Genomic DNA, 13,286 nt, shown 5'->3' with positions numbered 1-13,286 from the left:
CGGATAAGGAAAACAAACAAACAAAGTCAGAAACATGCCAAGAATAAGAGGGGAACTTCGAAATAACCTAACCTAAAACCATAGCTAAAAGAACAAAGAGTTTTGAAAGCAAAAAATTGGGGAAACTTTGAGAAACATGCTCATAACGTTCAAACACATATAGATCTTGGAGCAGATCTAAGAAATAAATAGAAGGAACCTTAGAGCTAGGGTTTCATAAGAAACCCAGGCGATGAGAAAGGCTTTGGAAACTCCAGATCTAGGCAGGATAGTCGAAGATCGAGCTCGAATGGCCATGGCTGGCCGGACAGAGGTTGAAGGCGACCGGAGAACAGCCATCGAGCAACGGCTTGGTCGAGACCCCTTCAAGATCTGGTCATAGGACCTCAGAGATGAGCGCATAGAAGCCATGGGAGGCCGGTATAGGCCTCCGATGAGTCTGGGAAGCCATGGATTAGGGTTTCGGTGAGAGGCGGCGGCTAGGGTTTGAGGTGAGTTGAGAGAGAGTTGAGAAAAGAGGAGGATTCAGAGGCGGCGTATTGTGAGGAATGGGGTAGGGTTTGGGGTCGTTTGAAATTAAAAAAGGAAAGGGGAGGTCTGGGCCGTTGATCAAAAATGATCAACGGCTCAGATTAAAAGAAAGCGGGCGGGTTTGATTTAATGGGTACTGGGTCGGGTTGATTGGGTAATTGGGCTGGGGTGATTTGGGCTCAAATTGGGGCTGAATTGGGTTATCAATTTGGCTATAATTGAAATGCATTGGGGCTAAATCGTAAATAGCCAATTTTCCCCTTTTTTAATTTTTTTTATAAAATAGTAACACAATTTTAAAAGTAAATTAAGAGTACTGGGTAAATAAATATTGTATAAATACTAATTTAAAAATGCTGGGATTAATTTTATAATTATAAAATGCTAAAAATTACAAGATAGGCTATGATTGCAATTATATGCAATTTAGCTTTAAAAATGCCAAATGAATTTGTAAAAAATATGCAAAAATTACCTTACTTATATTTTGGTGTAAACATGAGAATGAAATAAGTTACTCACCAAAAATAATAATTTGGGAATAATTTTGGATTTTTGTGGTATTAAAACAGGCAATAAATTGGTTTAGAAATCATGAAAAATACCAAAACTCATGGGTGTGCTTATATATGCACACATATGCTATTTTGAAAGTATTTTGGGTACAAAAATACGTAGGGAAAAATTGGGTATCAACACATCCCGGCAAGGGAGAATCAGCTATAACCAATCTCAACTCTACTCCTAATCATCTCAATTATCACCATTTCTAACTCATAAGTAACTTCCACGAAATAAACTAAGTCTTTGCTCAATACCGCGGATTTACTCACTATCGCAACCATAGTATCATTCAAGAATACAACAAGTATCAATTTAAGACTCACGGTCATGCTCGAAACCAACGTATAGATACTCGTCACCATGCCTATACGTCGTACTCAACAAGAAACAAGTAGCAAATATGACTCAACTCCTAATCCCTCAAGCTAAGGTTAGACCGAACACTTACCTCAAATTCCACGGCCAACTCAATCCTCAATTACCGCCTTTCCTTTCGAATTCAGCTCCAAATCAATTGTATCTAAACATAAATGACTTCATAACATCAAATAATGCTAAACAATTCGAATCCAATGCCTAATTATAGCTTTCCAATCTTTCTTCCCAAAAACCCAAAAATCGACCCTGGGCCCGCTTGGTCAAAACACGAGGTTCGGACCAAAATCAAATCACCCATTCACCCACGAGCCCAAATATATAATTATTTCCAAAATTTGACCCCAAAACGAGGTCTAAATCACAATTAATCAAAAAACTCTAACTCTACCCAAATTCCTAATTTTCTACCTTTAATTCCATGTTTTAAGCCTAGAAATCTAATAGATGTTGATGAAAATGGAAGAAAACAAGTTAAAGATTACTTACCCAAGAAGTTTTGGTGAAGAAGTGCTTTCAAAATCACCTAAGAGCTTTGGGGAAGAAGGGGTTTATGAAAATTTTATGAAATCACGTAAGGCTACAGTTCTGAAGTTTTAAAATTTAACTAGGAGAAAATGGTCTATGTGATCGCGAAGAATGTAATGCGATCGCATAGAGTAAGGGGAAAATGGTCATCGCGATCGCGGACAGAGCACTGCGATCGCATAGAAGAAACAGGCTGGGCATTGCGATCGCGAATAGCACTATGCGATCGCATAAAGGAGAATATAGGACCTCTCAGACTTAACACTATGAGATCGCGGGAGGCACTATGCGATCGCATAGAACAAAACTGAACCCCTAAAAATTACTCTATGCGATCGCGATCCTACCTATGCGATCGCATAGTACAAATCACTCGACACCAAAAAGCTGCAGAAAAACCAGATTTTTCTATGTTCTAAACACTCCGACACCTATCCAAAACTCACCCGAGCCCTCAGGGCTCCTAACCAAACATATGTACTAACTCAATAACATCATACGAACTTATCCGTGCGATCAAATTGCCAAAATAACATCATTATCAATAAATTAAACCTCAAAATCAAAGCATTTTTCTCAAACTTCTTAAAGCATCAAATTTAGCAATTTAGGTCCAAATCACGTCAAACGACGTCCGTTTTTCACCAAACTTTACAGGAATGACTTAAACCATATATATGACTTGTACCGGGCGCCGGAACCAAAATACGGGCCTGATACCATCGCTTTCTAATCAGATTTCATTTCAGATTTCCTTAAACAATTTCAGAAAACAATTTTACTTAAAAATTCATTTCTCGGGCTTGGGATCTCGGAATTCGATTCCGGGAATACGCCCAAGTCCCGTATTTTCCTACGATCCTCTGGGACCGTCAAATCACGGGTTCGGGTCCGGGTCCGTTTACCCAAAATGTTGTCCGAAGTCAAATTAACTCATATTATAATCAAAACTTATCATTTTTCACAAATTTTTATATTTAAGCTTTCCGGCTACGCACCCGGACTACACAGGCAAATTGAAGTGACTCTAAATGAGGTTTTCAAGGCATCAGAGACACAAAATTCAATTAAAAGCAAGTGATGACCCTTTGGGTCGTCACACTTGACTAAAGGCCAAATTAGCTAAATCATCATGTACCGAATTAGCCTTCCTATAAATATGAGCACTAGAGAACAACCCAGCGAGATTACCTGCTTATTATTAGAAGTCTCCCCAATATTCTTGAGCAAAAGCCAAGTAACTCAAGCTCTCGTTAATTATATAATATTTGCTCACATATATATAAAGAAATCTTTCTATAAAGCGATGTCGAATAACAATCCTAATGGTGAATTATCACAATTTGCCCTCAGGTTTTTATGATGTGAACTCAGATCAATCAACTACGTGCGCATCAATCGCGAATTAATTGGAACCCATAATACAAAGCATCCAATCCCCCCCCCCCCATACTGAACAAATTAAGAAAAGACCATAATAATTTCTTTTGCGAATTCATCAGTTCGAACTCATTTCTATCAAATTAGAAAAGCAAATGTACAATTGAGCTCGAGAAGAGCCTCGATCCAATGGCGTGAGTGGAGACTTGGAGGAGAAGACCGAAAAATGAGAGCATTTGCAAGAGGAAGGAAAAGTGAATTTGGAAATGAAAGTCTCGATCACATTAGCTCAACTAAAGTGTATATATACAATGCAAAAGCAGAGGAGAATAAGAAGAAAAACTAACGGAGCCCAAACCCCAACTAACTGACTAACTAACTTTAGGAAGTCTAACGAATTCAACTAACTACCTAACTGCTTGGTACTACTCGTAATGCTATAAGTACAACTACCATAAACAAATATAAATAATATAATACAATGTATGTATCCTAATAATATCAATACCCCCCCCCCCCCTCAAGTTGGAGGTGAAGTTGTCACTCCCAACTTGCTGAGAAAGTTGGAATGTTTAATCCCAGTTAGTGCTTTAGTGAGAATGTCGGCAAGTTGATGATCAATCCTACTATGATGTAGAGAAATGAGCCCTTCCTGTAGTTTGTTTCGAAAAAAATAGCAGTATACCTCAATATGTTTCGTTCATTCATGGAACACTGGGTTCCTTGCTATGTGAAGTGATGATTGACTATTACAGAATACTGCAATAGGACTGGAGAAAGGGACTGTGAGCTCTTCAAATAGCCTTTGTAACCACACTAGCTCACCAACCACCTTTATAATGGACATGTACTCTGCTTCAACTGACGATAAGGAAATAGTTTCCTGTTTCTTTAATTTCCAGCTGATAGGGCTATCTCCCAGTAGAACAACATACCCAGTAACTGACTTCTTGGAGTCTGGACATGATGCCCAATCATAATCACAGTATGATCTCAGTGTATAATCAACATTCCTGGAGAAGAAGAATCCTAGGCTAGGATCAACTTTCAAGTACCTCAGTAGGTGATATGATGTCTTCAAGTGTAGTTCCCTTGGATCTTGCATGGACCAGCTTAGATGTTGAACACTAAAAGCAATATCTAATCTTGTGTTAGTTAGAAAATTCAATTTCCAACCAACTTTCTATAACATCTGAGATCTGACAAGGGAGCACATTTCTTTGCTTTTAACTTCACATTTGGATCAAGGGGAGACGATAAGGAACTACAGCTGAGACAATTATACTCTTTTAAAAGGTCAATGACAAATTTTCTTTGGGAAATGATGACCTCATCATCGTTATAAAGAATTTCAAGGCCAAGAAAGTACTGAAGTCTCCCTAGATCTTTGATTTTGAAGCTATCATGTAAGAACTTCTTCAAAAGCTTTATTTCTTCAAGATCTGATCCTATGAATATCACATCATCAACATATACTGCTACATATACCAAGGATGTCCAATTCTTCTTGTAGAACAATGAATAATCATGCATGGAATGTTCATAACCTCTGGAGCACAGTGCTTCTATCAATTTTGCATACCATTGTCTACTGGCTTGTGTCAATCTATATAGAGACTTGTTTAGCCTACAGACTAGTCCTGTTTCAGATACTACTAGTCCAGGAGGGAACTCCATAAACACTTTTTCATTCAAATCTCCATGAAGGAAAGCATTGTTTACATCTAGTTGAAACATGTTCCACCCTCTTTTGACTGCTACAGCTATGAGTCCTCTCACTGTGGTCATCTTTACCACCGGTGAGAATGTATCTGTGTAGTCTATTCCCTCTTGTTGTGTGTATCCTTTTACTACCAAACGAGCCTTAAATCTTTCAATACTTCCATCAGCTTTATGCCTTATTTTATACACCCACCTACAGCCTATGGCTTTCTTCCCTGCTAGTAGTGGGACAAAATCCCATGTGTTATTGGCACGCAATGCCTCAAACTCTTGTGTCATAGCCACATGCCAAGTAGGATTGATAGCTGCTTCTTCATATGAAGAAGGTTCATTATCTTGACAGACACTTTGCATCAAAGACTAACTATCATGGATTAGAACCTAGGGGAAACATAATGATGGTTTGATAACAGTGCATTTAAAGATGGTATACAACTGTTTAAATGCAATTTAGGTATATTGTGAATGTAATCATTCAAGCATTCAGGTGTTTTGATTTCTCTTTAGGTTCTTCTAAGACTGAGACTATTCTGATTACTTGTTTGAGGAGAGTGATTACTCAAAACTGGTTCATTAAGGTTTGATACTGAAGATGACTCTAGAAATGGAGGATTATCACAAATGTTATTGTTATGAAGTGATGTGGATGTGATGCTAGTAGGTGATCTTTCATTGTTACTAATAGTGACAGTTCATTATCCATGTGACTTGCACCATCTAGATTGCTTTCTATATTGGTTTGAACATTGTTATCAGTATCATTCACAAAGTCAACAAAAGGGACACATTTTAGCACAGAAGGAAAAGAAGAAACATCTAGAACAATTGCAAAGGGAAAGATATTTTCATGGAAAGATACATCTCTTGAGATTTGAATCTTCTTGGTAGCAAGACTCGGGACTTTGTACCCTTTGACCCCAAAAGGATAGCCTATGAAAATATGTGGAGTATCTCTAGGTTCAAACTTGTCTGTATGGACTTTAGGTACTGTTGGGTAACACAAGAAACCAAAACTTCTCATTTGAGAATACAGTGGTTTCTTTTTGTATAGGATTTCAAAAGAACATTTGTTTCTAAGGTATATAGTAGGTAGTCTGTTTATGATGTAGGTTGCTGTTAGCACACATTCTCCCCAGTATTTCAAAGGCATTTTTGACTGGAATAAGAGTGCCCTAGGTGTTTCAAGCAAATACTTATGTTTTCTCTCCACCCCACTGTTCTGTTGTGGTGTGTATGGGCAGGATTTTTGGTGAATGATCCCTTTTGACTGAAAAAAGGTGTTACTTTCTGTGTTGGTAAACTCTAAGCCATTGTCTGTTCTTATGGTTTTTATGGAGTCTTGAACTAGTTTTATATCAATGAAATAAAGGCTTTAATGAGTTGAATTGCATTTCTCTTGCAAGCTAAAAGATTTGTCCATGTAGTTCTGCTGAAATCATCAACCATAGTGATGAAATACTTGTAGTTATCATGAGTGGTAGTGTGATAAAGTCCCCAAAGGTCGACATTCAATAGTTCAAAAATATTACTGGAAGTGTTGGTTCTTTGAGGAAAGGGTAGTCTGTTTTGTCTGGCCATAGGGTATATTGAGCGCACAAAAGGTTGTTTAGAAGAAAAGGTGACAGTTATAGATGCTATTCCCTTCATTTTCACAAAAGGCACATGCCCAAGTCTATTGTTCCATAGAATATCATTCTCATGAGATGTATGAGAATTCAGAGAAACACAACTTCTGACTTTATTTATAGATGATGGAACATTTACATCAGTATCACTACTAGCAGATGTTATTTTATTCAAAGGGGGATCATGTACAGATGGAAAGCAAGCATCTTGGACATTACATGGGTGAAAAGACAAACAAGGAATAGAAGACTTGACTGTAATAGAGGAAGAACTGGCATCTTTGTGTCTCAAGCATTGAGAGCACAAGAGGTAAAGTCTATCCTTGACTCTACCAATCTCCAGAGACCACTTCAGTGAATGGTCCTGCAACATACAAATACCATCAGTGAAGAATGAAATTCATCTAAGGTGTAAAGTCAACAAATGAATAGAAATGAGATTGTATTTAAAAGAGGGACAAAGAGGACTTTGTGTAACACAATCCTAGGTGAAAGTTTCACACTTCCAACTTCTGTTACTCTAACTTTGTAACCATTTGGAAATATGACTAATAGGGGATAAGGTAAGACAGTAATGTCACACATTGAAGATCTATTGAAGGTCATGTGATTTGAGGCCCCTGAATCTAGTATCCATGTATCAGTCTTAGATTTAAAGCACCTACATGACAATTTATCAAAATCAACTGAAGATGTACAGATTACAATACCTGCAAAGTTGGCAGCTCTAGAGCTCAGGTTCAGACTGTTGGGATCCTCCCATCCACTACTGGTTTTGAAGTGTTGCAGTAAGCTCATGAGTTGACCATATTGTTCTTTGGTGAAACTCATTCCCTGACTCTTATTATGGTGCTCACCCTCATCTCCGTTGTCAGTCATCATGTAAGTTGGAGGACCATGAACATTTGCTACTGTTCTTTTTCCTCTATTGAACTTGAAACCTTGATTGGGATTTTGAAAGTTCTGATTAGCTCCTTGAAACCTCCGATTGTTGTTTTGGAAAGTCTGGTTAGTGTTTTGGAATACTTGAGGATATCAATGGAGTTTATAGCATTTATCTTTGGTATGTCCCGACTTTCAACAATGCTCACACACAGGACGAGGTCTACTATTAGATGTGTAGTTGTTTCCTGGGTTATAATTGGTCTTGAAAGTGGGCTGCTTAGAGGTATTGACATTTAAAGAGGCAGACTCGAACATCAGTTGGTTGTTAGGTTTTGTGACGACCTGGCCGGTCGTCATAAGAATTAATGCCATGATCCCCTATTAACTGCTTTCCCCAAGTTTATTTCTGCTAATTTGATTCGCCTTGATGTTCGGTTGTGAGTTTCGGAGAGTTTTGGGACACTTAGTCCTTAAATGAGAGCTTAAGTGTTGGAAAATTGACCGTAGTCGGAACAGTGTGAAGACGGCCTCGGAATGGAAATCCGATGGTTCCACTCCGTTGGGTGATTTTGGGGTTGGGAGCGTATTCTGAGTGTATTTTGGAGGTCCGTAGCTAATTTAGGCTTGAAATGCCAAAAGTTGAATTTTGGAAGTTTCCGATCCGATAGTGAGATTTTGATCCGAGGGTCGGAATGGAATTCCGGAAGTTGTAATAGCTCCGTCATGTCATTTGGGATGTATGTGCAAAATTTCAGGTCAATCGGACGTGGTTTGGTTAGGTTTTTGATCGAAAGTGTATTTTAAGGAAATTGGAGCTCTTAGTCTTAGATCCTTGATTATTTCGAGTTTCCGATGTTGTTTTAGGTGTTTTAAGGATTGGTACAAGTTTGAATAAGGTATTAGGTGATACTGGTGCTTTTGGTTGGGGTCCCAGGGGCCTCGGAATTATTTCAGAGGGTTGACGGAAAGATTTTGGAGTTAGAGATTTCAGAAAAATTGCTGTTGTTTGTCATAACCGCACCTGCGGTTTGGGTTCCACAGGTGCGGAGCTGCAGAAGCGGCAAGGCAAGCGCAGATGCAGATTTTGGGTGTCCTTCAGTTTCCGCAGATGCGGAAGTTTCATCGCAGATGCGATTTCGCATCTGTGAAAGAGGTATCACAGATGCGGCTCCTGGGATGCTTAATGAAAGTCGCAGATGCGACATATGTTCCGCAGAAGCGGGACCGCAGATGTGAAAATAGTTTGCAGAAATATGAAATTTCGAGGGTTTAGTTTCAAAAGTTGAAAAATCAAATTGGAGCTCGGGAGAAGGTGATTTTGAGAGGGATTTGAAGAGGAGATCATTGGGTAACGATTCTTTAACCTTTTCTAGTTATATTCCATCAATCTATAGTTAATTTCACCATTTAATTCGGATTTGAGATTAAAAATTGGGAAAAAGTTGGATAAAACTTCATAGGCCGAGTTATTGGGTTTTGATTGGGGTTTTGACCTCCGATTTGAGAGATTCTTATATGATTAGACTCGTGAGAGTGTGAGGATCCTGAAAATATAAATTTCACCCGATTCCGAGATGTGGGCCCGAGGGGTGTTTTGGTCATTTTACCTAATTTCGCGGCTTAGTTTTGAATTAAATCATAGAATCAGTTGCTTGAGATGTTATTTACAATATGTAATTGAATTGAATAGATTTGGGTCATTTGAAGTCGAATACTCGTGGCAAAGGCGTGATTTCTAGTTGACTTTGAGCCGGTTCGAGGTAAGTGGCTTGTCTAACCTTGTGTGGGGGACCCTTCCCCTTAGGACATGATATTTGGTAATTGAATGCCTTGTACGTGAGGTGACGAGCGCGTACTTGAGCTAATTGCTAAAAATCCGGTTTTACATTAAGTATTAAAACTGAGTTCCTTTCTTACCTATTTTATTCTACTTGTAAATTTAGCCTGTGTTAGTATAGAAAAGCATGCTTAGTTGCCTTAATTGCCTATTTGCTTAAACTGCCTTAATTGTATTTCATGAAGCATGTTAGGCTAGAATTTAATTGTCACTTGTTGCGAGTGTGGCATTTATTCTAAATATTCTTGAGCTGCTGTCGTGTGTTCTAAATTTGGGACTATAAGACGGCATCCCGGGAGATCCCCTGCACGTGTTTATGATCTGGACAGAGGTGCGGGATACCAAGAGATCCCTGTCACTTATATATTGAGGATACTAAGAGATCCTCGGGATACCAAGAGATCCCTGGCACAGTTATTGAGGATACCAAGAGATCCCTGGCATATTCACTGAGGATACCAAGAGATCCTCGGGATACCAAGAGATCCTCGGTTATCATCTTTGTTGCGAGCAGTACTTCCTTGTGTTTCCCTTATTTCTGTTTTCCGTTACTGTATCCTTATTATCCTGTGTAGATTCTTACTGTAGATTTTCATTTATACTGCTCATTTATCCTGTCATTGATTATTTATTTATCTCAGTAGGGCCCTGACCTTCCTCGTCACTACCTGACCGAGGTTAGGCTTGGCACTTACTGAGTACCGCTGTGGTGTACTCATGCCCTTTCTGCGCATGTTTTTCATGTGTAGATCCAGGTACCCCTATCCAGGCATATCACCCTTGAGGCAGAGAGATTTATCAAAGACTTCGAGGTACATCTGTCGTGCCCGCAGACCGAGGAGTCTCTATCTTATTCTATCTTTTAGCATTTAGCCTTCTTCTTTCTGTTGCTGTAGACATTCTGGAGTTAGAGCATTTTCTTTCTACGTTCCTTTCAGCTTGTGTTCCCGTAAGATTCCGGGTTTTGGGATAGTGATGTAGAAATTTTTGAGATATTGTGTTGTATATGCCGAGCGGCATTCTATATACCGTCCCTTTTTAGTTATTCTTTGTTTTAGATTTATATTTCCACAAGTTTCGACTTATTTTTTGCACTTGTTAGGCTTACCTAGTCGTAGAGACTAGGACCGTCATGACAATTCACGGAGGGCGAACTGGGGTCGTGAAAAGTTGGTATCAGAGCTCTAGGTTCATAGAAGTCACGAAACACAGGCCGGTTTATTAGAGTCTCGCTGATCGGTACGGAGACGTCTGTACTTATCTACAAGAGGCTATGTAACTGTTACGAAAAATTCCACTTCATTTAATTTCCTTGTCGTGCGAGATTTTAATATCACAACTAAACTTTTGTCTTTCTATTCTCTCACAGATGGTGAGTACACGTGCTACTCGAGATGATCAGGCACCCGCGCCCCTTACTGCAGCCGTCAGAGGCCGAGGCCGGGGTAGAGGTCGAGGACGCGCTCGTGGTTCAACTAGAGCACCTGCGCGAGCTGCCACCGAGGTACCACCAGCAGATCCAGCCGGAGTCCAGGCACCCGACACGCCTACTACTGCTACCACTACTCCAGCTCTTCAGGAGACTTTGGCACAATTCATGAGCATGTACACTACTTTGGCTCAGGCAGGATTGCTTCCCCTTGCTGTAGCCACATCCCAGGCCAGGGGAGGAGCACAGACTCCCGCCGCCCGCACTCTTGAGCAGCGAGTGCATGCTGAGCAGGTTCCCGAGATTATTCCGGTACCGCCTGCAGTGCCCGTTCAGCCCGAGGACAAGGCAGCGGCTTTCAAGGAGGAGCAGCTGAGGCTTGAGAGGTTCAAGAAGTACAAGCCTCCTGTATTCAGTGGTCTAGCATCGGAGGATGCTCTAGGATTTCTTGATGAGTGTTACCGCATTCTCCGTACCATGGGTATTTCCGGATCCAGCGGGGTTTCTTTTACTACTTTCCAGCTTCGAGGAGCCGCTTATGATTGGTGGCGCACCTATGAGTTAGACAGTCCAGATGAGGCTGCTGCACTGACTTGGGCTCAATTTTCGGATCTGTTCCTGCGAGAGTATGTTCCTCAGAGCGTCAGGGACGCATGGCGCGCAGAGTTTGAGCATTTGCACCAGGGTGCTATGACTGTTTCAGAGTATGTTGTCCGCTACCCCAGCTTGGCTAGGCATGCACCAGCCTTGGTTGCTACTGTTCGCGAGAGGGTTCGCCGGCTTATTGAGGGGCTTATTCTTCCCATCAGATCTAGCATGGCTCGTGAGTTGGAGATGGATATTTCTTATCAGTAGGTTGTGATCATTGCTAGGAGGATTGAGGGTATTCATGCTAGGGAGAGAGAGGAGAGGGAGGCCAAGAGGTCTCGAGAGTCGAGCCATTTCTCAGGTGCCCGTGCCCCAGCTTCAGGTCATCATGGTAGGGGTTATATGAGTCGCCCCGTTCATTCAGCTCTTCCAGCAGCCAGCTGTTGATACCCAATTTTTTCCTATGTATTTTTATACTCAAAATACTTTCAAAATAGCATGTGTATGCATATAAAAGCATGCCCAACAATTTTGGTATTTTTCCCTAATTTTTAAAAATTTTAAAATCGATTTATTGCCCATTTTGGCTATACAAAATCAGTAATTATCCCCAAAAATTATCCTCTTTGTGATTAACCTATTTTATTCCCATATTTACACCAAAGTATAATTAAAGTAAATTTTGTATATTTTTACGAATTTATTTGGTATTTTTAAAGTTAAATTGCATATAATTGCAATTATAGCCTATTTTACGATTAACAGCGTTTTGCAATTATTAAATTATTTCCAATATTTTTGGATTAATATTTCTATATTATTAAGTAGTACAGTGCTTTTAATTTGATTTTAAAATCATTATTACTATTTATAAAAAAATAAAAAATGGTAAAATTGGCTATTTAAAAGCTAACCTCATTTTATTTCAATTACAGCCCATTTGGTATTCCAATTATAGCCTAAATTAACCCCCTAAATGACCCAATTTCCAGCCCAATTCCGGACCAGCCCAATCCCACTTAACCCCAACTATTAACCCGTCTATATTACCCGACCCAAGCCCTCTTGATCTGAACCGTTGATCTTTGAGATCAACGGCCCCTATTCACCCTACCATAATTAAACCTAGGTGACTACCCTAATCCCCTCATTTGCAATCCAACAACTGCCTCTGAATACCCTCCCCCTCTCAAACGCTCTCGAGTGTTCCTGAAACCCTAATCGCCTCCACCCTCTTCAACCTCCGACTTACCGGAATCCATGGCCTCTCAGGCCATGGACGACCTATACTCACCTCTTATTACCCTCATGTGCCTGATACTTGAAGGTTCGAGGCCAGACCTCGAAGGCCTTCACCCAGACCTTCACCGATTCAAGGTTTCCGGCCTTGCTCCGGCATATCTTAGCCTCCTAAGTCTGATTCCGACCTTCCCCGACTCCGATTGGTGACCTTTTCCAAGCCTTTCTCATCCTAGGGATCCTCTGAAACCCTAACCCTACGAGGTTTTCTCCGATTCTTTTTAGATCCGTTGTGTATCTATGCTATACTTGAACTTTTAAACGATTACTTTCAAAACCCTTCTCTTCCGATTTAGGGTTTTCTGGAAAATGTTTAAGAGTTTTTTATGATTTTTCTTCTTTGTGTTTGCCTCTGTTGTGTCCTCGTATCATCTTTTGCATGTTTCCCTTACTGTGTTTTCTATACTATTGTCTTGTAGATTTTTCTACTGTATTTTATCATGTTCTTATATGTTTGTCATACTGTGTTTTCCTATATGCTTTTCTGCTATATCTTTTCCGGCGATTCTTGTGTTTTTCTACT

The 13,286-nt window shown here is 40.0% G+C and overlaps 1 protein-coding gene across 1 annotated transcript; it reads right to left on the bottom strand.

Moving 5' to 3' along the window:
• LOC109235857 (uncharacterized mitochondrial protein AtMg00810-like) lies at positions 3,899–4,483 on the bottom strand. The gene is made up of 2 exons (XM_019402105.1): positions 4,139–4,483; positions 3,899–4,030 (listed from the first exon to the last, which is right to left on the bottom strand). The coding sequence occupies exons 1-2, from the start codon at positions 4,481–4,483 to the stop codon at positions 3,899–3,901; spliced, it is 477 nt and encodes a 158-aa protein (XP_019257650.1).

The sequence above is a fragment of the Nicotiana attenuata genome, chromosome 12 (assembly GCF_001879085.1).
Source record: "Nicotiana attenuata strain UT chromosome 12, NIATTr2, whole genome shotgun sequence".
NCBI classification, from domain to species: domain Eukaryota; kingdom Viridiplantae; phylum Streptophyta; class Magnoliopsida; order Solanales; family Solanaceae; genus Nicotiana; species Nicotiana attenuata.
The sequence above is the reverse complement of the archived record's forward strand: the minus strand, read 5'-3'. Positions and strand labels throughout refer to the sequence as shown.

What these genes read in the sequence shown, in the direction of transcription:
- LOC109235857 (XM_019402105.1), bottom strand. Translation starts at nt 4,483, where the DNA reads ATGCAAGATCCAAGGGAACTACACTTGAAGACATCATATCACCTACTG. An exon ending in CTTTCTCCAGTCCTATTGCA is followed by an intron (nt 4,031 to 4,138) that starts GTATTCTGTAAT and finishes AACAAACTACAG; the next exon opens with GAAGGGCTCATTTCTCTACA.